General features: G+C 39.3%; 2 protein-coding genes across 3 annotated transcripts; one reads left to right on the forward strand and one right to left on the reverse strand.

Annotated features, from left to right (window-relative positions):
- The first annotated feature begins 733 nt into the window (after positions 1-733).
- LOC147861793 (uncharacterized) lies at positions 734-10,364 on the forward strand. Of its 2 annotated transcripts, none has more exons than XM_087322138.1 (23): positions 734-2,710; positions 3,111-3,323; positions 3,400-3,491; positions 3,596-3,709; positions 4,517-4,604; positions 4,676-4,765; positions 4,855-4,977; positions 5,062-5,163; positions 5,244-5,360; positions 5,545-5,640; positions 5,725-5,817; positions 5,893-5,966; positions 6,301-6,499; positions 6,575-6,663; positions 6,746-7,125; positions 7,419-7,869; positions 8,024-8,104; positions 8,193-8,288; positions 8,387-8,432; positions 8,748-8,992; positions 9,144-9,495; positions 9,691-9,933; positions 10,054-10,364. In XM_087322138.1, exons 1-23 carry the CDS (start codon positions 749-751, stop codon positions 10,180-10,182), a joined length of 5,475 nt encoding a protein of 1,824 aa, XP_087178264.1. In that variant the 5' UTR covers positions 734-748; the 3' UTR covers positions 10,183-10,364. The 2 variants fall into 2 exon arrangements, with proteins under 2 accessions (XP_087178264.1, XP_087178265.1); XM_087322139.1 differs by having other exon boundaries at positions 9,697-9,933.
- A 316-nt stretch (positions 10,365-10,680) lies between these two features.
- LOC147861794 (uncharacterized) lies at positions 10,681-14,274 on the reverse strand. The gene is made up of 4 exons (XM_087322562.1): positions 13,528-14,274; positions 11,791-12,157; positions 11,512-11,629; positions 10,681-11,426 (listed from the first exon to the last, which is right to left on the reverse strand). Exons 1-4 carry the CDS (start codon positions 14,128-14,130, stop codon positions 10,919-10,921), a joined length of 1,596 nt encoding a protein of 531 aa, XP_087178688.1. The 5' UTR covers positions 14,131-14,274; the 3' UTR covers positions 10,681-10,918.
- Between the last annotated feature and the right edge of the window lie 9,941 nt (positions 14,275-24,215).

Below are 24,215 nucleotides of genomic sequence, written 5' to 3' on the forward strand. Positions count from 1 at the left end.
CCTTGATACTAGAATCACATGTTCTTGAAAACTTGATGAAAATGCTGAAAATTTCACCATTTAAGAATTAGGGTTTAGAAAGTTAGAAATCAGACAGTTAGAAGTTAGACATTAGAAATTGAAAGTTGACAGAGAGACTGACAAGAAACCACATGCAACATACTGTTGAGTGACGAGAGAGAGAAGGATAGAGAGAGAGCTTGCATAATGGACACTAAGCGGCAAGCCTATGAATTGCCAATTTTTTTTTCCTTCCAGATCTACATTGATCCGATGGTGCACATTTAACATGGATCCTGAAGCAAGCAAGCATGTTGCTGCTACTCGAAACTTACCTTTGCACACACATCACCGTACTACCCTTCATATTTGGCAGCAGATCGACACACACGAGCAGGCCAACCCAAAGTAATGCATACATACATACGTACATACAAGGATCAAAACAAAAATGTGGAGGCCTTCTTCTTCTTCTTCTTTTTTGGCGCCAAAAAAAAGAGGCACGTTTTCAAAATGGCGCCAAAACCCCGCCATTTGTTGACGCTTCCACTCCCCTTCTCCTTCTCCTGCTTCTCCTTCTTCTTTTGCTGCCAGACTGCCTGATCAGAGATCAGAGAAGAGATCAGAGATCAGATCAGAGAGAGAGAGAGAGAGAGAGCAGCATTCGCTCTTCACTTATCTCTCTCTGCTCCCATTCCCCTCCTCTTACCGAGGCGAGTCTCCGGTTCTTCCTTCTTCACCTCCATCCATGAAGCTTCGCGAACGATCACGATCATCCCCCCTAGATGATGCATCGCCTGTCAGGTATGTCTCTGATTCTGAAGAAGAAGAAGAAGAAGAAGAAGGAGTAGTAGAAGAAGGAGTAGAAGAAGAAGAAGAAGTAAACGGCGACGAAGTTGAAGAAGAAAACAAGGAGGAGGAAGAAGAAGAAACCGAAGAAGAAGACGACGACTCCTCCCAACGATCACCCCGACATCACATTTCTTCTGATGGTCAGAGCGTCGTGGTAGTTAACCACAGGAGAAGGAAGGTTCAGGTTCGTCGAACAACTGATGAGCTTGCCATAAGCCCCGATTCTGAGACGAAGAAGACGAAGAAGAATGAGAAGAATGTGATGGATATGGCTGGTTCTCTCTTGCGTTACACTCAACCTAACGTGAAGAATACAAACAGAGATGTATGCGTTATTACTCCTCTGGATAATCTAGGCATCGATTCAGTGGTTGAAGACAGCGATGAAGATTTCATGGAAACAAGAAACAGTATCTGTAAGAAGAACGAAGAGAGTACTAACCAAGAAGTGAAAGGAGAAAAGACTACTGTCGAAGTCAGGAGAGTTAAACGAGGTCGTTTGGGCCCGAAGAAAAGCTATAAGGAAGTTTCTAGCGATGATGGGAGTGAAGATGAAGGAACAGCGCTATCTGATCGTCCTGTTCAGAAGAGCGCAAAAACTCTACCCGAATGTAACGAAGATGAAGCAGTGGGTTTCTCTGTTTCTTCTCAGAAGCGTTCAGAAACTCCACCCGACCTTTCTATTTTCTCTTTTAAGCAAGGGAGAATGGAACTCCAAGAGACTAATAAAATGTATGAGACGAAGAAAATACAAGTGGCGGTCGGCATTCCTTACAGGAGGAGAGTGCTGAAAGGTCCATATTCTTCTTCGGAGAAATCTAAGATAAACAATGAAAAGGACGGCATATTACGTCAATGTCAGGAAGAAGAAGAAGAAGAATATAGAGTAGGAATGAAAGAGACGGTTAATAATGCCATACCTTGTCGGCAATCAAGAAGGCTGGCTGAGAGAAAAGAACCCGTAAGATGTTTAAGAGACGAGAGCTCGGGCGAAGAAGATGACTTTGATTCGTATTCTGATGAAGCTCAACCTGTTGTCTGTTGCTCTAAAAAGACAGTTGATAGGAAAGAGCCTATATCTGATAAGAAAAATAAGAAATTGTTCGAATCCAAAACTTCTCAAATTCCCAATGAAATTGCTCTTTCGGAGATTGAAATAGAGAAAGATGAAGAATTGCTTGAATCTGGATCCCTCAAGACTCATGGAATTTCTGCTGCTATTGTTGAAGTGGATAAGTATGGATTACGGACATCTGATGGCTCATCTAGTGATCGTCTTGTAAAACGGATTGGTGAAGTTGAAAAGATTCTTTCTGTTCAAAAGCGAGGCACTGAGTCTGCATTGCTTTGTGTGAAAGAATATGGAAAATGCTACAGAAATGTTGTTCTAGTTAAAGAGAAGCTTCTGCGTGAGAAATGTCCTCAATTACTAAGAAATTTCTTCAGGAAGTTGGATGAACTAGGGAGATCAGATGGAAATGCAGGAGAAAGAGAAAATGGGCATGCCTTTGATCCATCGTATTTAAAAATAGCTAGAATCTATGCCGAAGAAGAAAGGAAGAGTGGTAGAAAGTATTACCTTGTGAAATGGTCTGGATTAGCTTATAGTGAATCCACATGGGAAGCGAAAGAAGACCTGATCTTTGATGGTGATGAGGACGCCATATCTCGCTTCTCAGCCATTAACTCTGGCTATTCTCGAATGAATGTGCCTCTTTCATTTGCGAAACTGACCTTCAGAGATGGTCGAGTTCTCAGAGATTATCAGGAGAAAGGACTGGAATGGATGGATCACAATTTCCAGAATCGCCTTAATTGTATCCTTGCAGATGAAATGGGGCTTGGGAAAACAATGCAGGTTAGCATACCATGTCCCAGTGTTCAAAGCATTGTGCATAAGTAGATTGAGCAATCGTATATTGCTACCTCAACCTCTTGATGGACCAAAAACCCTTTATTCCAAACCCAAACCGGAGTATGATGAAGAGAAGGAAATCAATCACTCAACCACAATCTTCAAAGTAATGAGAGGACACACTATTTGTTTGAACCAGAAATTTCAATGTAATGAGAGAATGAGAAAATAATCCCATCCATCTCCCTCAACCACAATCCTAAAATCATAGAGAATTAGGACATAACATCTCAACCATTAATCCTAAACTTAGACTCTAAGCACCATATTAACTTTATTGGTAACATATCAAAGATGGATTTGTAGCTTCCAGTTGTCTGATTCTTTGTATATTTTGTGTCAGGCTGTTTCAATGCTGCAAAACCTTCGTATTAAGAGGAGAATCAAAGGCCCTTTCTTAGTCATAGCTCCGGTTTCAACTCTGGGGCATTGGCAAAGAGAAGTAGAAACATTGACGGATATGAATTGTGTTGTCTTTGCTGGGAGTGCAGAAGATCGAGATATAATAAAAGAATATGAGTTCTACTATCCCAATACTAAGAGGGTCAAATTTCACGTAAGGAAGTTAAGACAATAAGCCCACTTTTATAATATGGCTCTCTAGTTTTTAATGACCGTTTTTTATCTCTCAGGTATTGCTTACAAGTTTTGAGATTTTGATGAAGGATCAGACATTCTTATGTAAACATGAATGGGATTATGTTGTTGTTGATGAAGCACACAGGTTGGATGTGATCTTAGCTTTCCTTTGATTACAGTTTATAATCTGCGCTCACATTTTGTTGTCATAACAGTTGGAATAAAGAAAATTTTGTATTGTCATGGTAGATTAAAGTCGAAAGACTCCAAAACAACACGATCTCTAAAGCAACTCACAATCAGGAAAGGTGGATTGCTGCTTCTAACAGGAACCCCTGTCCAGAACAATATGAAAGAAATCTTGTAAGTCTATTGGAAGAGAGGCAAGAGTAACAATCTGTGTATCATTTTTGTTTTATATTATGCAATACTATAAAAAGAGAGGGCCAGTTAAGTGTAGCTTGACATGGCTGTGCAAATTGTTTTAAAGAGATATATGGGGTAAGTGAAGGTTTAAACCCAGGAGGCCATGGCTAAGATGGCTATGTTAGCTCTTTGAAAGTGATATATTTGAAAATCTAAACTCAGAGGTCATATTTCAGATGGCTGCCATTTGTTTAAAGTGTTATAAGGTGGAACAAAGATATGTAAAAGTAGAAATTTAAACTGAAAAAACGATAGTTGAGATGGACTATCTCAACTGTTTAAATGTGATATATGGGGTAACAAAGATGTTTGATAGTGAAGATTTAAGTCCACCATCCACCATCTCTATTATAACATTTCATACAGAGAGTTCTTGAATATATATAAATCAAAGAATTGAGTCACATCATGTGCACCTATCCTATGGATTCAGCATTTCTTGGAGAGAGAATGTATTGTCCAAGGCAAGGTTATGCATCAATAAATGTAATCCACTTAGAAGAGGTGCTTTTTGGTACATCCGAACATTAAAAATGCAATTACAGTTATAATGCAGGTATCGATATTATCGTTCCTTGTAATGTCCGAGAAATAGAAATTTATTAATGTCTCTAAGAGGCCCAAATGACCCAAATAAGAGGTGGCAGTTAATATTCGTATTTCATTTAGGAGAGCTGTGAATGAAATGAGATGATAGGGCTATGCTAATCTTCCTGTTAAACTATGCAATATCTACTTCTGCAGTGGACTTCTAAACGTGTTAGATTCTGATCAGTTTGATTCAGAAAGCAACTTTCTCTCCAAGTATGGGGATCTAAAGGATGCATCACAGGTAACTTCCTCAGAACAGGTGTAATTTTTTATCTCTCACTTCATGCAATTTGGGAATAACACGGTTGACAGGTAAGGGACTTGCAAGAGAATATATTGAAACCTCGACTTCTTAGACGCTTGAAAGAGGACGTTGAGAAGAGTATTCCTCTTAAAGAAGAGGTAGGTCCTTGGTGTCAAGTTGAGTGGTTTTTAACTTTGAAATATTTTAAATTAAGCGCTTGAGATTGTCGAATGTCTCTGGATTGTAGACTATCATTTGGGTTGAACTTACTAAGGAGCAACGCTGCTATTACAAAGCAATAATGGAGAACAGAATTTCAGATCTCTTGAAAGGTTCACAATCAAGCAATATGCCTAATCTTCGGAATGTTGTAAGTTGTTGGATTGTGCTTGAATTCAGCTGTTTAAGCCATTGATTTGGTATTACAAATGAATAAATTCTGGGCGTTATACAGGCAATGGAGCTTAGAAAGCTATGCAATCATCCTTTTCTCTGCAATGGTCTGAAGGAGGACTTAGACTCAAGGTTGCATCACAACAAGAAGATCCTTGATCAGGTTAGTTGAAAATTTCAGATCTCTTCCTTCTAGAGATTGTTCCTTTCTTAGTCTCCAACTTTATGAATAATGGTTAACAGGAAAAAGAAGAAGACACCTCCAATGCACTTTGTTTGGCTTCTGGAAAAATGCTACTGCTAGACAAGCTTTTGCCAATGCTAAAGAGCTCTGGTCACAGGGTTTTGATATTTTCCCAGGTTAGTTTTGAGTTCTTGCACCTTCTAGTTGAAATGCCTCGTTATCCTTAGGATTTGATGTCTGCTTATGTGTTTGAAATAATCTTACATGCAATATTGGGTTACTGGCTTTTTATTTCTTGTAGTATGCTTTTTAAGGTGTGGTTCTCTCTGTTTTTATATATCTTTCATGTGTTCAAAACAGTTTGCTATAATGTTGGATATATTAGAGGACTATCTTCTTTTGAAAAATCATTCATACGAGAGAATTGATGGATCTGTTCGTGGCTCTGATCGACAGGTTTTTTTCTTCAATATATTTCTAGTGACACGAGTTGCGCCATAAAATTCTGTTGATCTAACAGATGCTGAGCATTTTTTTCAGGCTGCCATAGATCGATATTCAGAAAAAGATAGTGACACATTTATATTTCTGCTCAGTACTCGCGCCGGTGGACTAGGGATAACTTTAACTGCTGTGAGTTTCTAAGCATAAATCGAGACTTCTTCATTTATCAATGATTTGACATAATCTTAATTTTTGTGTTTTCAGGCTGATACATGTATCATCTATGACTCAGACTGGAATCCTCAAAATGATCTTCAAGCCATGGCTCGTTGCCACAGGTGAAGTTGCTAGCTCATTTTTCCTCAGTAATGATACATTTTCTACTTCCAACTCTTAACTCGTATACATTACATGCAATTTCTTTCTATGAACGTTAATGCTCGTAAGTTTCCATTATTTCCTCGTCAATATTTGTCAAATTTCCCCTATATAAACAATGCATTCTTATCTCGATATACATACATATATATATATACATACATATATATATATATATATATATATATATATGTATATGTATATATATGTGTGTATAAATATATATGTACAAAAGCGGAAAATATTTCAGTGTTTTTGGTTTTATTTATATTTTGGAATATCACTGATCTGCAGGATTGGTCAGAAAAAGGACGTCCGAATTTACCGACTTATTACTAGAAACACATATGAACAACATCTCTTCCAGTGCTCTTCCAGAAAGTATGGTCTTGATGAAGCGATACTTGGTAGTATGCAGGAAATAAATCATGGTAGTGAATACAATGAAAACATTGAAAATCTCTTGAAGAAAGGGGCTTATTGCTTATTGAAGGTATATACTACATCAACCCTATTTTGGTAGAAGAATGTGAAACAACTGTAATATTTTGAACTTATTATCTTGCAGGAAGATGGAGAAGCTGAGTCTGCCGCCTTTTGTGCTCAAAATATAGAACAAATTCTTGAAAGTCGAACAGAGAAACGGTTAATTGGAGGGTAATATGATAAAAGAATGAGTTAAACCTTGCTCTAAAACTTTCCCATCATTAAGAATCTCATGGCTTGTTTGAATGCACAGGAGAGGAAACAATTCATTTTCAGTTGCCACATTCATTTCTAATCCTGATGCTGGCTCAGAGAATCCTGATGAGGATGAAAATCCTACACAATCCTGGCAAGATTTGCTTCCTGAAGCTTGTTCAAATGCACTGAATGCTGAGAAGCAAGAAGCTTTACCTTGTGGTCCACGTAAAAGATTGAGAGTAAACTACAGAGAGAGAAAAGGAACATCAGATCATGAATCTTCTGATGATGACTATGAAAACTGTAAGGGAAGACGGCCGACAGCAAAGACAGATCATCAAGAGCAAATTGTGGATGATGGAATCAAGCACTGGACTGAGAAAGAACTACGTCAGCTTGAGAACTGTTTGCTTCGTCTAGGTAGAAATCGATATGGTAAGACTACTGATTTGTTCCATCATTGTTTGGTAATCTTTTAGACCCCTAATACTTTTGACTGTTTCTTCATTTCCCGAGAGGTGCCCAGTTCATTATTTTTCCAAGTGCCCTTTGTCACCACCTCCCCCCTCCCCCCAAAACAAAAAGCAGAAAAAGCAATTGTATGTGCTATTAAACAGTCAATTGATCTGATTTTTCTGTTGTGTGTGCTATCGAAGAAATCTTTAAATGGTTTAGGAAATAAAGAAAAGCATTGATGTGTTGGAGTTTGTCTTATTTTTGGTTGACAGAACAAATCATGGTAGAGGCTGGGGTAGGTCATCATAACATGGAAGAAGTGCAATGCCTATGTGATGTATTGATTCAGTTATGCCAGTATTTCCAGAGCAAAAGTTCTGTTATACTGAAGAATATGGTTATTGAAGACACGAATGTCGGCTCTGGAACTCACCAAATAAAGAACAGTTCTACTCTGAAGTTAGAGGATGATTCTTCCCATTGTAAGAATAATGGATGGGATTTGGGCACTTTTAAGAACCAACATCCAAATGGTATTATTGCAAGTGCGTCTGATAAAATGCAGACTATCCCAGTTGATATAGATCAGATAATGGTGTTTAATACTACTACTCAAAAACAGTTCCCAGCATCTGCATGTGAAATGCCTATTATTCCTAAATATGCACAGAAAGTCATCTGCTCGGAATCTTTCATGAATAAGCTCGAAAAGAGGGCTATAAGGTAAAGAAATAAAGTTTTTTTCAAGGTTTCTGAACATACATACACATGCACTGAAATTTCTCGTTTTATGAAAAGCCAATGCACAGCTGGAAGATTTGTATTTAGATTCAGTTCACTATAAGAAAGATTTCTTTTTTATTGTTGTGTCAATCAGGAACTTACAAATACTACAAGAACGTGACATGCTGGCAAGAATTGTGCTAGATGGAAAAATTGTTCCATTATCTGTTCGAAGGTAAGTAACCTAATTTTAACTTATGCAGTCCTTTGATGCACCCTAATGCATGGTTTGAGAAGATTGACAAATATGATGATTTTCCCAGACAAAAGAAGTTACCAATTTGGTGGAGTGATATAGAGGATGCTGACTTGCTTTTGGGTGCACACAAACATGGGCACCGTGATTTTGATAAAATTAGGTCAACACATATAGTTCTGGCTTTTTGAATTGTATTGTCTGATTAATTGTTACAATTAAATCTTTTTTGATGAACGTTGCCGTTTGTCTACTACACAGGAATGATTCCACCCTCTGCTTTTCAAAGAGATTGGAAAGTCTGAAGGTAGGTTTATCATTTACTATTATGTGTCTTGATCTGTTGTGGAGGACATTTACCTTTTCTTACCATTATGTCATCAAAATGCCATGCCTTTTTAAAGCATGATTCCACTCCTTCCTGAAATATGAGAAATTAAATAATTACCATAATAACTTGATTGATTATTAGAATGGGTTGACTGATTTTTCATACTTAAATTTAATTAATAGCATCCTTAAGTTTTTGTGATCTTGATTTGCAGTTTCAGAATTTTAGGTTTAGATTGAGCGTGCTATTTTTATTGTAATGATGCTAATGGGTTGATTGTTATGTGTGCAGAATATTGTACATCTTCCACAGGGAAATGAAACAACCAGAAATGCAATCCAAGAAGAATGTCCACTGACTGAGGTTGAATGTCAAATAGGAAATGCAGAAGATGTAAATGCATGGCCAAATGATACTATTCTAGCATCACGATTGAAAAAACTTATTCAAGGTCTACATGCTCTCCAAACACGGACAGACATTCCAAAGGAACATGTGCCAGTATCTTATTCTGAATTACCTCATCCTGAGCTGAAGTAAGATGATATCCTTGTTTTTTATAAGTATTTCCCAGATCCAAACATGAAATGTTGGTTTCTGATAACAATTCTGTCTGAAGTTGAAATGTTTGTTGTTTGAGCGCTACTCTGAAATTCTTGACCTTTCCCACAATTTTTTTGTTTGCAGATTAAGTAGTACAGTGCTTCGACAAAATTGTTTGAAACAAGATTATGGAGAAGCTGTCGTACTACCATATTTGTCAACTCAAGAGCTTATACCAGTACCAGGAACACCATTGACTGAGTTGAACCAAAACAATGAATTTAACCCATCTTTGGAGTCTGATGTTTTCTCAAAAACTGGTCTAAATCACACCCGTATGGCATCAAAAAGTCATGGACACAAATGGCCCAAGGTCGATGATGTTCCCAACTCTAGCTCTGACAGTGAGAATGAGCTTATCCATAGCAGAATACCGAAGAAGCACAAATCTTCAGTTGCTTCTGCCATGAAACATGATGTGTCTATGCAAGACAAGGTAAATGTTTGTTTTAGTGCTAGAGATTGCTGAACTTCACAACATATCTCAAATGTTTATCAGCAAAATGCTATGAACGGCTATTTTGAACTATAATTTTTTACATTTTTATTTGAGTCTTGCAAATGACCTAATATGGTGTTTTGCAAATGATCTAATGTAATATGTGGTTATTTTTTTGTTTTTGTTTTAAAGCCACAGGAAAGTTATGATCATTGTACTAATAACTCCATTCACATGTCCAAGCATGATGTGGTATGGGCTAGAGGAAAAGAAAATGACAATGTATTATCAGCTAGGACTATGAAGGAAGTTGAATATGGGCGAAATACATTTCATATGGTATCATCACCTTCAGCTGCAAAAAAGATGAAACCCTTACTGTCTGCAACAGCATGCTTGAATATGCAGCAAGGAATTGATTCCCCACTCCTGAAGGTAATGAAATGCTAGAGCAAGTCCATGTTTTCAAAGACCAGGGGGTCTGTTTTGAAACCATATTTTATGCTAATTAAAGCGTATACTACACATTGAACTTGTTTCCTCTCATTCTTGCAGGTAAATCTCGATGCTCTCAAGCGCAAGGTCAGCACCAATCTGTCCAATAAGTTGTCCAGCAAGAAAATAAAGAATGCCGGCAAACAGCAGACGCTGCTTGGGTTTTTGTCATCAAAATGTGAGATATAGGAGGGCAATCACTGGCGAACACAGATTAAACTTTCTTACGAATCAGTTAATATTTATGACAACTATATATGCATATGTATGTAAATACTTCTAATCAGGATTTTGTTTTTGTGATACAAAGAACTTCTTTGTATGCATTCAATGTAAATGTTATGTATAATTGATGTTTTGTGATATAAATGTAATTTTTCAGTTTTGTTGCAAAGAGCAAGTTTTTTGTATGGATTATTCTATACCCCGAATGAGTCTACTGTGGTGCCGTTTATCATTTAATAACATTGCACACTATGCACACTATGTCAATCATGATAGTAACTTTTTTGGGAAAAAAAAATCATGATAGAACATAACAAAAGAAATTCTTCTGTTTATGTGGAGATTGTTGTTCTTGCTGTATAGCTTTAGGAAACTATACGCATGCAATTTTTGTACAAATTTATACTGCATTTATCATTTCACTCTATTTATGTGATCTAACAACACTGCCAAAAGCCCAAATTTATAAAGCCCTTCTGCAAATTTTCAGTAATGCATGCAGAAAGTAGCCCAAGCACTCTAGGAAGATCACAAAAAAACTCTAAACTCTTCAACTGAAAGTCCTTTCCCAACCGCAGCAAAATCTTTCAAATGTTGCACTTAAGAAAAAAGTAACGCTACATTATTGCAGTTGGGCAAACGGGAAGTGGTGCCAAGAAACCATATTCCTGCACTAGGTGAACTGGTTGAATTCTTGCACTCAGTGGGGAAGCCAAATCTTGTTCTTAGTGCCAAGAATCCAGTTCTGGCATGCATCCCTAGTAACTAATATTGGGTTACTGTTATTAGTCAGTTGTCTCTGTTCATTGATGTTGAGAACTAGGCTATCCAGAACAGCATCTATGGTATGGCTCATACTCAGTCCTAATTGGAGAGCCAAGTGAAGGCTTCTCACCTCATGGGCTCTCTCGGGGTTATCTTGAAGAATGGCATTTTTTCGAAGTGATGAGAAGCTATCAGGTGTTTGATCGTCCACCTGTGAGAGGCATTGCTGATGATGATATCGGTCTTCATGCTCATTATGCATATATATTTTACCGCTTTCTACAATCAATACCACTCCTTCGTCTATTCTTTCGAGACACATATAAACCATTGTGTTTGCAATCTCGTCCTGATGTTGACCTCCATTCTCTCCAGAGTATTCATAAAAGAACCTTGACATCACATTCAACACGGTATTATGCTTTGGATTCTTGATTGTTGTGCTGCAAAAGAAAATCAGCTATCTATTAACTTATTCTATCTATGCGAGTGGCTCATGTTACAGTGGGATTAAATGAAGATACAAACCATGCTTTAGGTTGTATTGAATCACTAATAGAGATAGACTCATACACAAAACGGTCCAGCATAGCACTTAAGAGGCATTCTACCTCTTCAGGAAAGCAGTTAAAGAGAAGAAATCTCCCTGTATCAAATTGAATAGTCATTAACTAACAAGATCTTCTTGAACTCAATAAAATTGAAGTAAAAAATGAACTATGAGAAGTTCCCATTAGACTTAGACATGAAATCCTTAGAGCTTTGAGGCCAAAAACTAAAATATGAGTTTGATCTTTCCAACCTTACCGCAACCTATGATAGCTGCTAGTTGCAGGTTCACAGTAGGAGCATACAAGAATGGAAAGATGAGGTGTGAAACATTCCCGAATGTGATCTTATCATGATGCATATAGATCATATCCATTAAAGCTGAAAGCATATACTCTCTAAAGCTGAAATCTTCAAGGTAGAGTGATGTCTCGAAGAGCTGAAAGAGCTTGGAAAAGACATAGTGAGAATGGAAGCTACAAGCTACGGCAAGTTTGAGAGCTTGAAGACGAGCCTCTTTAGTGGGAGATTGTAGACCTCTTCTTATGAAACAAGACAATCTGCTTTCTTCCGCATTATCTTGTCCATTAGAATCCATATGGTTGTTTGCTCCTTCTAGTATATACTGCTGGGTCAAGAAACCTGTTAGACTAAATTAATCTAAAAACTGGAGTCCATATATCAGTAGCCTAATTTTCCTAATTAATTTTGTGAGATAAAAGAACTGTTCATATCTTAGCCTAATCAAGTGTTGTATCCTAACAAATAAAAAACATATGCACGTCCGCTTCTATAAATCTTCAGAAATACAAAAAACTGTTGATATCTTAAATAGAGCATCCTTCAGTATGTATTTCAACAGATCAAGAACATACCATCTCAGCTTTATTTTTGCAAATTCAAATTGTCTGAGGTAAAATAACTGTTCATATTCTAAATAGATTGCATTGATAGCCCTTCATCGTGTGAACTACTAAACGACATGCCTCATCTTGGTTTTCTATGAGGATCATATATTGCTGAACTGCATTCTCTGCAAAATACTTGAGATATTGTTCTCAACTCATCTTTGTTCTCTATTATGAAGCATAGACTGTGCACCATTTTTCTCAAACATTTCTGTAATCTGAGAAAACTATGTAAGCTTAAATTTCCCATTAAATGTTTCTGTCATCGCTACAGGAACTGTAAGGTCTTATTCAGTGCTTATTTTTTGTAACCTCAGCGTTATTTAAGCTTACTTTTCCAATAAATGTGTTGACCATTTGTCTCGAGGCTTATTTCTCTTTTATTTTTTTGCATTCTCTTTCTTCCGTTATCTAAGTGAGCATGATTTCCGTTTCATTTTCTCAATTGCACACTGAAAATACTGATCAATCAAGAATGTGCATTATCTGATCAAGAGAGTTTTTTTCCCACAGTGAACGTGCAGGATATGCAACATTTGATCTCAAAAGATCAAGAAGAAAATGAGCTCAGCATGATTTTATGAATGACGGTGCAGAAAATTCTCCAACGTATCTCTAAAAGTCTATTCAATGGATCAAGAAAGCTTCTGTTCCTCTCAAACGTGCAGGTTTTGCAACATTATCTCAATAAATAAAGGACTTGTCTTGATTTGACAAATAACGTGCAGACAAATCTAGCGTATCAGGAAGAATAGATCAAATGTGCAGGAGATGCAACAACACATCTCAGATGAAGAAGAATACTCAAAGATGTAAGTACACCATCATTCTCCAGGATCGTATCCCATGAAGAACTTCCAGAGGAAAGGTCTCCGATTCCAGAATTATAGGAAATCATATAAACGTAATTTATAGCCACGCCTCAAAGAGTTTTGCTTTTCTAACATTAAATGTGCAGTAAATGCAGCAAAACCCCAGTTAGCCAAGAAGAATATATAAAACACATCTGATTTCTGGAAAACTTGCAGAGAAATGATGTATAATTCTCCCATTCGAGTATTGCATCATCAACGCTTAATCACCATACCTCTAAGAGATGTTTTTCATCGCAAATATTCCAGCAAATCTCTTGTTCCAACACACAAACCTTCGCCTGTATACAGGAATTCTGATCCATCTCATGATTGTTACAGCGTATATTACAGGCAAAAAGCTTCTTCATAGCTTCATCTATGGCGTTTCTGAGGAGGTGAAAGCTATGTTCCAATGATTCTTTAGCGAATTCAAAGGCAGAACGAACAGCTAAAAGCTCGGAGGACATCATTTTATTCTCCACATCTTCCAAATCCGGAGAAAGATCAGACGGTAAGAGAGAGTGGAGGATGAGATCGGAAGAGAGAAAGAATCTGGTGGTACGGAGAGGAAGCTCAAAACCGGAATCTCTAAGCGTGAGGAGAATGGAACGGAGGGAAGGAACGTCTCTGCAGCGAGAGATGAAGCCGAAGCGATGGAGTAGAGGCAAGATGTGTGGCTCAACAATGGAACTCGTGACTTCGGCAGAGGAGGATGGTGCAGAGACAAGGTTGTGAATATAGAGAGAGAAGAGGCGCCAGAAGTATATAGACGGAGTCGAGGCTTCCACGGCGTCTGCAGAAGGAGGAGGAGGAGAAGTGGAGACGGCAGCTTCCATGGCAGCAGTAACAACAAACAAACAAACAAACAAACAGGAGGAGATTTCCCACCGACGACTGACTGCAGGTTCATGAAATCCCTAAGATTGTTGTTGTCACAGCAGCAGGAATAATGCAGGAGATCATCATCATCATCATCACCATGATCCACTCCCATGGAATGGAATGGGAAGAAGAATCACATGAGCTCGGACATGGATGTTGGGGAAACAAATTTCTTTTATTATCAAGACACATTTCGCGAACTCTGTAAACATGTATCATGTTAAACCATATGATTTTTTTCAATTTATTACACATATGTGGTAAATCCCTATTCGAATTTGGTTGATCTATCTTACAGGTTCACTCTGATGTAATACTCAACTTTTGCCGAACATATTTCATGACATTCTTGGTCATAAACCCTAAACCGAACAATTTAAACCGTTAAGCCGTTTGGTTTCACGTTGATTGTTATTCGCAACTACAATCACATAGGCTTAAAAACACCTTATCCCATTCAGCTATATATATGGTCCCGTAGACTACCATATTACACATGTAAGTATAGACTCAATACATCATGATGTATAGTCGATATATGACAATAACCTATGACAATCTAGTCTAATATTGTTTTCAATGGGTAAATGTGATTTGGGTTTCATTTGGGGAATTTAAGAGTGAAAACCACTTTTGTGGGCACAATGATTGCATTTCATTCGTGTATTTGTATTTGCAAACAATGCCTCCAAGATGACAACATGGTTAAGCCTTAGGGATTTGCTATGAATATTCAAAATAGAGATCATGTATTGTAAAGACATTTTATGTCACCCCAGTGGTTTTTAAAGCATCTTAATGTTGTAACAATACCTTGATTCTCAGAATGTATCGATGAGGTAAAAAAAAACAACTTAAATTGTATATTCACAAGAACAAGAATGACCACCAACATTACAAAGAGAGAGAGGAGGGTGCTTATAAGATCACCCTCTCTCTACATTCTCTCACTAAAACCACCTCTCCGGAAAAGGGGGAAACTTAACTTAACTCAATAAGGTGGTGTGTTCACACACTTCTATATCTTTAGAGTGTGTTCACACACTAGGTCGACATCGTTTGAAGATTCGTACTGAAATGTTGAAGGTCGACATCCCTCGCAATGACACGTTCCCGGATGAAGTGGTAGTGCACATCCATGTGCTTTGTCTGAGCATGGGAGACCGGGTTTCGAGCAAGGTGGATATTGATGAGATTGTCACAGTAAATCAAGATTGGATCGTTGATTGAAACATCTAGATCTTTCAAGATCATCTTAAGCCATACGGCTTCACATGCAACAATGGTCGGCCCCCCAATATTCAGCCTATGTGCTTGACAATGCAACAACCAACTACTTCTTACTGCTCCATGATATGGCTCCACTTCTAAGAGAGACCGCGAACCCCGAGGTGGAGTGTTGGTCCACATTGTAGTTGGCCTAGTCCACATCGGTGTACCCTTTGAGCCAAATCAGCATCGCTGACGTGTAGAGAATGTCGTAATCCATAGTGCCACTCAATTATCGTAATACTCGCTTAGCACAATCTAGAATATGAATATCGTGTGACATTTGCATGAATTGACTAAGGAGGCGGACCGGATCTAGTTGAGATCGGGTTGGGTGATATTGAGGTAGATTAGGCTTCCTACTAGTTGTCGATAGCTTGTCGGCTCACATTTTGAGGTGTCGTAGTCAACATCCAATTTCAATTTTTGATCGAGATGGGTCAACACATGCTTGCATTCGGTCATTTGAACTTGAATAATAGGTTTAGGATGTAGTATCATTGGGAGATCATGATGTCGTTAGGAGTCCGAATCACTTCAACACCCAGGAAATAATGAAGCTCTTTCATGTCCTTCATCTCGAAATTGCCGGAGAGGAGGATCTTGATGTTGTTGATGTCGGTTAAATGTTCTCCTCCAATCACCAAGTCATTGACATAGATGATGATGAATATTTGACCACTTGAGTCGCTTCAGATGACTAAGGAATTGTCGAACTTTGAACATCTGAAAGCCTATTCAGTGAATATATTGTGTTATCTTCGAATGCCAAGCTCATGGCGCTTGCTTAAGGCTGTAGAGAGGTTCTTTGAGTCGGCATACCACATGTGGATGTGTGCTCGACTTGAATCCGGGTGGTTGTACCATGTAGACCTCCTTTTCTAGCTCGCCTTAAGGAACACATTCTTCACGTCCATTTGATGGAGATGCCATCCTTTCATCGTTGCAAGTGCAAGTATAGTCCAAATAGTTGTCATCTTTGCCATGGGAGCAAATGTCTCCTCATATTCGACACCATGTGTCTATGCGTAGACTTTTGCTACAAGTTAGGCTTTGTACCGATTGACCGTATCGTGGGCATTGTATGTCACCTTGTACATCCATTGGTAGCCTATGCTTTCTTTCGAGGTGAGGGTGGAACAAGGTCCCAGGTTTTGTTCTTGCTGAGGGCTTGCATTTCCTCGTTCATCGCTTCTATCCATCATGGATTTTGAGCAGCTTCAACAAAGCTTTATGGCTCACGTACGGTTGCTATTTTCATCATAAAGGCATAATAGTATTGCCATGTAACCGTTGTAGCCGAACCAAGTGACTAAGTTCTTTTCTCTACTCGAGCATTAGAGTTTCTCATTTGTTGATACAAGAGCTTTCTTTACTTTGGGTGTCCTCATGATAGGGACACCAAAGTCATGCTTGACTAAGTGTGTCGAGCCATCCGCATCACTCTCGTTGGAGTGGTCAACCTCATATTTTGGCAGCTTAGCCTTTCCTCTATTCGATGCAGTACTTGTTCGAAATGTGCTTTGGTTGCTCAGAGGCTCTTGTGGTCCACTCGACATGGTTGAGATAACACTTTCCTTTGGTATCTATTGAGAGATCAAGCTCAACTTAGTTTAGTTATTTAGTCAACCATGTAACTTCGTAGTTACCTAGATAGAATCTAGTTAGAAGTGTTGACTATAACGCCTTAAATAAGACCTTGTACTTAAGTGAGATATTCTAGATCCTCCACTCCCAAGTACATTTAATACAGGACTTACACCATTGTACCTATATTCTCCTCACACATGTGCACACTTGCACATGAGATCTATATATACCTCATTGTGGGTATTTTTGTATTTGATGATGATAATGCTAATTTAATATAGTTACTCATCCCCCATCTTCTGTTGTTCATAAGTGTATCTCTCTCTCTCTCTCTCTCTCTCTCACACACACACACACACACACACACACACACACACACACACACACACACATACACACACATACACATAATCTTCCGCTTAACTTAATCACATAATTAGGTACTAATTAACCCTTGCTTAATTACCTAGTTATTAACAGTATCAAACTTGGCCGAATGTCATCCTCCGAGTGTATGTCCACCGCTTCCTCAATCGGTTCGGATGGAGCTGAGATGGGTTCATACCATATGTTGTTTTGTCAAATACAACATCCCGACTCACACAAACCTTTCGGGTGGAGGGGTTGAATCACTTGTTACCCCTTTTGCTCAAGTGAGTACGCCACGCGAATGCATTTTCCTGATTTCAGGTCAAGCTTTTGTTGGCGTTTGAGACCGTCAGTGCGGAAACAAGAACATCTATGCTTAGAAGATCACCAAGTTAGCATGGTAGAGGAAGATCAAGGAGAGAGAGAGAGAGAGAGAGAGAGAGACAACAATAACACACGATATGGAACTTAGAGTTACAATAAAATGGAGACAGCCACCTTAGGTTAGGTTACAAAGCCAATTATATACTAATTGGGCTAGGGAAACTACCCTTTGACATATTTACAGAGTTGTCCTAAACCTAGTTTGTCCACGAGACTGTGTGAAAACGACCATTATACACCCGTATTCGACACCCCCCCGTAACGAGTGTATACATTATGGAGAAACCTGTAATATAAAATAAGATGTTCAGGTTATACAAAGAGATGCTTGAGTGGATCAACATGTAGCCGAATCGATGACGATCGAGAGAAAAACACAGACTGAATCAGTTGGTTCAAGTGCAGAAGCTGATTCAGTTGTCAAGACCGAGTGCTCGAAGCTATCTCTGTTGGCCAACTCGATCAGATTGAATACTCCTTAAGTCCATCTGGTGACCAAGTAACTGAGACACTTGGTCACCCTGTATGACACGTTGTCGATCGTGGAGATCTTCTCAAGGCCGAGATTCCCTAAAGTTACACAATCTCGAACAAAGTGATACTGAATGTGGGTATTCTTGGAGGCTTTGTGATGAATCGGATTCTTCGACAAAGCAACAACACCCTGACTGTCACTTTAGAAAATTGGAGCCGAATCGGGGTCGACTTGTCGAAACGTACACACCGACCGACCGACCCATAGAGCCTCTTTCACCACATTGGACGCGGCTACGTATTCAACCTCGGTCTTTGAAGTCGTCGTTCACTCTTGAAGTTTCGACTTCCACGAAATTGCTCCATTGCCGAATTTGAAGCAATATTCGGTTGTTGACTTTTGAATATCCACACAACCGACAAAGTCTGAGTTGGTGTAACCGACTACGCCTAGGTTATTGTTCGAACTGAAGAGGATGCCAAGGTCTTGTGTGCCCACTAGGTATCCGAGTACATTCTTGACTGTATTCCAATGCGATTGGCCTGGGTGTGCATGAATTTGTTGATGACTCCTATTGCGTGAGCAATGTCAGGCTGTGTCGCAACCATCGCATACATCAAGGAGCCAATTGCCGGTGCATACGGTACCAATTTCATATCTTCCCCCCTGACTAGATGTCAGACAGTCTCACTGAGATAGCCGAAGGTTGATGGGAGTGTGGTCGAAGCATATTTGGCCGATTGCATGTTGAAGCGCCCCAATACACGTTTGATGTAGTCGGCTTGAGAGTTGATTCCGGAGCCGACTGATCTTCATTTTGAGTATGTGTTGAGGGGAACCTAGGTCCTTCATTGCGAACTTCAACTACAGTTGCCGAACAAGATCGACAAGCTCGCAGGCATGACAGGCAGAGAGTAGCATGTCATCCACATATAAGATGAGGAAGATAGGAGACCCATCTTGAGTTGTTTTCGTGAAGAGGTAGTTATCCTCATCGCTCTTTGAGAAGCTGATTGATTGGATAAAATCGTCGAACTTCTTATACCACTGTCGGGGTGCCTAATTTAGGCCATAAAGACTCTTTCTAAGTCGACAGACTAGATGCTCTTGGCCAACTGCAACGAAGCCTTTCGGTTGCTCCATGTAAATTTCCTCTTCTAGGTCGCCATGGAGGAAGGTCGTCTTCACATCTAACTATATAAGCTCCAAGTCCTCCGCTGCCATTACGATGAGTAGGAATCTAAAGGTGGTTATTTTCATCACTAGTGAAAAAATGTCATCAAAGTCGACGCCATATTGCTATCAAAAAACCTTCACGACTAATATGGCCTTATACTTGGGACAAACAGAATACGACGTCTCTTTGAGTCGATAGACCCATTTGCACAGAAGAGCACGTCGGTTGTTCGGTAGTTCGACTAAGTCCCATATTTTTTTGTGCTAGATGGAGTTAATCTCTGACGCCATCGTTAAGTGCCAGGTGGCGGAATCGGCGCATGTCGATGTTTCTGTTAGGAATATGTCCCTCCTATGGGAGGAGCCGACGAGTTGGACCGAGAGCCGACAATCGAAAACAAGGAGTGGTTGAGAACCAACAATCGATGTCATAAAGAGTCGACTACAAACGATCCAAGTCGAAGACAAGACCGACTAGTCGGGCCGACCAGAGTGTCGACGACAAGGCGGACTAATCATGCCGACTAGACAGTCGACACTAAAGTCGACTAGTCAATTTGTCGGTTGATCAAGTACTATTATTATTAGATGGAAAACTACATGGATAAACAATGAGAAACTACAGTTCATCTTTTATGCCAAGGAGCACATGAGATGGAAAGAAGATTCCTATATGTTTTCTACTTTGAGTCTTTGAGTTTGTTTATTGGCCTATCATGGCTACAACGTTGTCAAACTAATCATTTTGTCATGTATGTAGAATTTCTACTAATGAAGAATATTTTTTTGGAGAAAAAACCCTGCTATTAATATTAGTATAATAATTGAAGTGAGAGTAGTAGGGACTACATTTGTAAATAGCCCATAAGGTGTATAAGTATAAATACACTTAAGGCACAACTTTAGATGTAGAGCAGAGTGTAGCAGAACTAAAAGTGTAGAGTTCTTGTAGCAAAATATAGTTATAGAGAGAGAGGTTAGTGAGTGCGTGAGAGAGAGCGGCAACAGAGTTTAACGAACTTGCCAAGAACCCTAAGTGGTTATTCTCTGAGATTCAGAGAAGAGTTGTAACCGTTCTTTGTACTCTTTTGTGTATAGTGGAAGATATGTTCTCCCATGGTTTTTTCCTTGTTTAGGGTTTCCACGTAAACACTGTGTATTCTATGTGCATTTTTTGTTTTTCCAAATTGTTGCATATTTCCTAGTTGGTCTTTCTCACGAATCATAAGGATTGAATCCCGTCAGCTTCTTCGTATGACGTGGGCTTGCCGGCGTCCGTGAAGAAGATTATGGGAGAGTATCTCTCCGGTGGTTGAGACAATCATTCAGACTGTCTAGGGACGACTAGGCTCGTTGGATCATCGTTGAGGATCATCTCTTGGGTAATTGATCCACTATGTGGATCGCAACATAGGCTGCTCTCTGAGTTAGCGGGTCTTGGGGAGGAGGCGCCTTGCCGTGTTGCTGCTCGAGTGTGGAGTGTTGGGCCATCAGGAGGAGTCTGTCAGGAATAGTACTGAGACAGAGAAGAAATTAGTACTAAGAGAGGAATATTAGTACTAAGAGGAATAGAGGGTGTAGAACACTCGAGAGAAGGAGAGAGAGAGAGAGAGAGAGAGAGAGAGAGTGAGTGAGAGATCGAGGGAGAGAAAATGATGATGACAACGATATATTATGTGATAAGAATATAAAATGAAGGCTAAGAGGCCTAAGACTGACGTTGAACCGATTTGGTTTGAAATAATGCCTTGTGCCTCCTTTTATAGTGTTCTCAAGAGTAATCCTGAAGCTTCTAGAATGTTCCAGAGAAATCTGAAATATACATTAATTTTCTATAGTAAAACGTAAATAAAAATAATATCCTATGTATTATAATAGATAGTGTAATGGTCAAGAGCTCGACCCATGTAACATAGGGTCATGGGTTTGAGTCTTGCCATATCATGACAGAGTCAAGGCGTTTGAAAATGTGACTCTTCTTACTTCAATCGGCCTTTCAGCCAGCTTGTGCATTTTCGACTCATTGAAAACGACGTCCGAACTTCGGATGATTTGTCTATTTTCTGAATCCCAGATTCGGTAGCTGAATTCTCCTTTTGATCCATAACCAAGGAAAATACATTTCTGGGATCGTGGCTCAAGCTTTCGGCGATCATCCTTAGGCAAAAGTGTGAATCGGTCCAAAGCTCTGCAGGGATTTGAAGTCCTCGGGGCCTACTCGGTGACATGTTGATTATGTCCACTACAATGAGTGGCACCTTGATCTAGAAACCATTCGTTAGTCCGACATGTTACATCATGGCGACAATTCGCTCCTGAATTATCCAATTCATTCTTTCTGCAATGTCTTTTTGTTCCAAACTATATGAAGTTGTCGACTCTCATCTGATGTCGTGTTGTCGGCAATATTTTACGAATTCGTCCGATTGGAATTCTCCACCATTATCCGATCTTAAGCATTTTAGCGTTCGACTTGATTGGTTTTCGACCATTGCAAGCCACTGTTGAAAGATTGTGAGCACCCGATCTTTGGTTCTTATTAGATACACCCACACTTTTCTTGTCGAGTCGTCAATGAACGTGATGAAGTATGAGGACCTATTTAGCAATGGGCCCAGTTCGGTTTCGGTGCCTTGAAACCAAACCTAACCCTTTATATAAAACAAAAACCAAACCAAACCATTTATGAACATTCGAACATTTAAACCAAACCATTTTAAAAAAAGGTTAACTAAACCATTTAAACCAAAACATTTTAGGGAAAAGTTAAAACCAAACCGAACCATTTAATAAAGAGTTTAAACCTAACCACATTTAAGTCGAGCTAATTAAAAAATTAATTAAATAAAAATACACAAAATTAAATAAGCATTTATGTTAAAATAAATAAATAAGATTAATTGAGCCATTAGATTAAATAAACAATTAAGTTAAACCATTAAGTTAAGACATTTATGTTAAGTGAATTAAATCAATGGAAAACATTAATTAAACCATTAAATTACATAAACATTTAATGGATAAAAAAAGATAGCCCAAAAACCTATAAACCCTAGTTTCAAAACCAAACTGAATTGAAACCGAACCGTTTATTATTAATTAAAGCCAAACCAAACCATTTAATTATTTTGGAACTTATAAACCTTTAAACCATGGTTTAACAGTTTGGTTCGGTTTAAGCCGAAACCGGGCCCATTGCTAGACCTGTTGAGAGACTGATGTGGTATCGGGGCACAAACGTCTGAATGGACCAAGTTGAGGGGACTCGACTCTCTCAACTCTCTAGTCGGGTGTGAGGTGACTTTCTATTTGTCGTATTGGTAATGCTCACAGAACTGGTGGTCGGAGAATGATAGCTTGGGGATGTATCCGACTCTAGATAGATGTGTTATGCCGACCTTGAGGAGGTGTTTGAGTCGTCCATGTCATAGTGATGACATAAGAATGTCGACAAGGAACAAGTCATGCTCTTTGAGTGTGACATATAGGGGGTAGAAGGAATGTACTTTCGGACCTTGAGCAAGCAGGAGGTTCCCTTTGTGGAGTGTCCACCCTCCTGGAGAGAAGCCAACACGAATGTCGTCTTCGTCAACTTGTCCAACCGAAATAAGTGGTCTGGAGAGCTCTAGGACGTGTCAGACATTGTGTAGTACTAATGTAGAGCCACTTGGAAGGTTGAGCTCTACAATGCCAATTGTGCCAGGCTGAATATTGTTGAAACTGCGATCAATGAGGGGTCACGTGGTAGGATGCGCCTGAATCCAAGAGCCATGTGCTCGACTCTTCAGTCGTAAGCATAACTTCTGATTCAATTGAGTTCTTTATGAAGAGGATGTTTGGGTTGTTTGTCAATACTTCGGCTGATGAGCCGACGTAGTTGACCTCCTCATGCTGGCCACCCTTCTGATCAACTCGTTGAGGTTTATCATTCTTTGCTTTGAGGGCGCCACAACCGGCCTTGATGTGTTTGGGTTTCTTGCAATAATTGCATGTTCGATTATCCTGGGACTTGCTCCGGCTTCACGTATTGCTCAGCGATCAGGAAGAACTTCTTCCTCGGTTGTTCGATCGATCAGTCGAACCTTGTACTACGTAGGCGTCAATGGTTGAATCGTTTGTAAACGATTTCCTCCGAGCAGCTTCTGTCAGGATTGACCCATGTATGATGTGACTTTGAAGTATTTCATGGTGGCAATCGACGCTTTGCACATTGTTGTAACGAAAGTTTCCCACGAAGGGGGGAGACTGCTCATTAAAAGCATAACTTTTAGCTAATCCTCCATCATCGTCCCACTCGTTTAGGTGTGTTTGGACCGAGTGAGAGTCTTTCATCTAAAGGTTGTAAATGTGTCGAATCAAATATATCCTTGTGGCGGCAACCTTCTTTTCATAGGTATCCGAAAGGCAGTCAAACACGATTGCAATGTGAAGTATTCTGTCTCCGACAAGTGCATCCGAATTGTGACGCGGACGATTCTGTCAAGCTTCTACCACTCATTCAGCTTGTATCCTTCTAAAGCGTTTTCAGTCTCGATTGGATCGATCTGACCCTTGACTATATAGATAGTCCTGCATATGCTCCTTCCAGAAGTTGAAGTTCGATCCATTGAACTTCCTTAGACTCATCTCTGATGAGCCGCATGTTGATGCCATCTGTGTTGGCCTTGGGAGGTTCTATCCAGAATTGACTACGAACAATGGAAGGGTGCAACCGATTAGCTCACCTGAATTCGTTCTAGCCGGATCTGGACATGAGTTTGCCGGATGAGCCTTGGA

Source organism: Azolla caroliniana, unplaced genomic scaffold (assembly GCF_043228905.1).
Source record: "Azolla caroliniana isolate FFs.n. ecotype wild unplaced genomic scaffold, voAzoCaro1.0.p SCAF_7, whole genome shotgun sequence".
NCBI lineage: Eukaryota > Viridiplantae > Streptophyta > Polypodiopsida > Salviniales > Salviniaceae > Azolla > Azolla caroliniana.

Bases quoted from the DNA above. Each gene is read 5' to 3' on its own strand.
- LOC147861794 (XM_087322562.1), bottom strand. From the start codon at position 14,130: ATGGAAGCTGCCGTCTCCACTTCTCCTCCTCCTCCTTCTGCAGACGCC. The intron at 12,158-13,527 runs GTATGGTGATTA...TTGACCCAGCAG, and splicing joins ATGAAAAACATCTCTTAGAG to TATATACTAGAAGGAGCAAA. The intron at 11,630-11,790 runs GTAAGGTTGGAA...AATTTGATACAG, and splicing joins AGCAGCTATCATAGGTTGCG to GGAGATTTCTTCTCTTTAAC.
- LOC147861793 (XM_087322138.1), top strand. From the start codon at position 749: ATGAAGCTTCGCGAACGATCACGATCATCCCCCCTAGATGATGCATCG. The intron at 5,818-5,892 runs GTGAGTTTCTAA...TTGTGTTTTCAG, and splicing joins TAGGGATAACTTTAACTGCT to GCTGATACATGTATCATCTA. The intron at 8,433-8,747 runs GTAGGTTTATCA...TTATGTGTGCAG, and splicing joins AGAGATTGGAAAGTCTGAAG to AATATTGTACATCTTCCACA.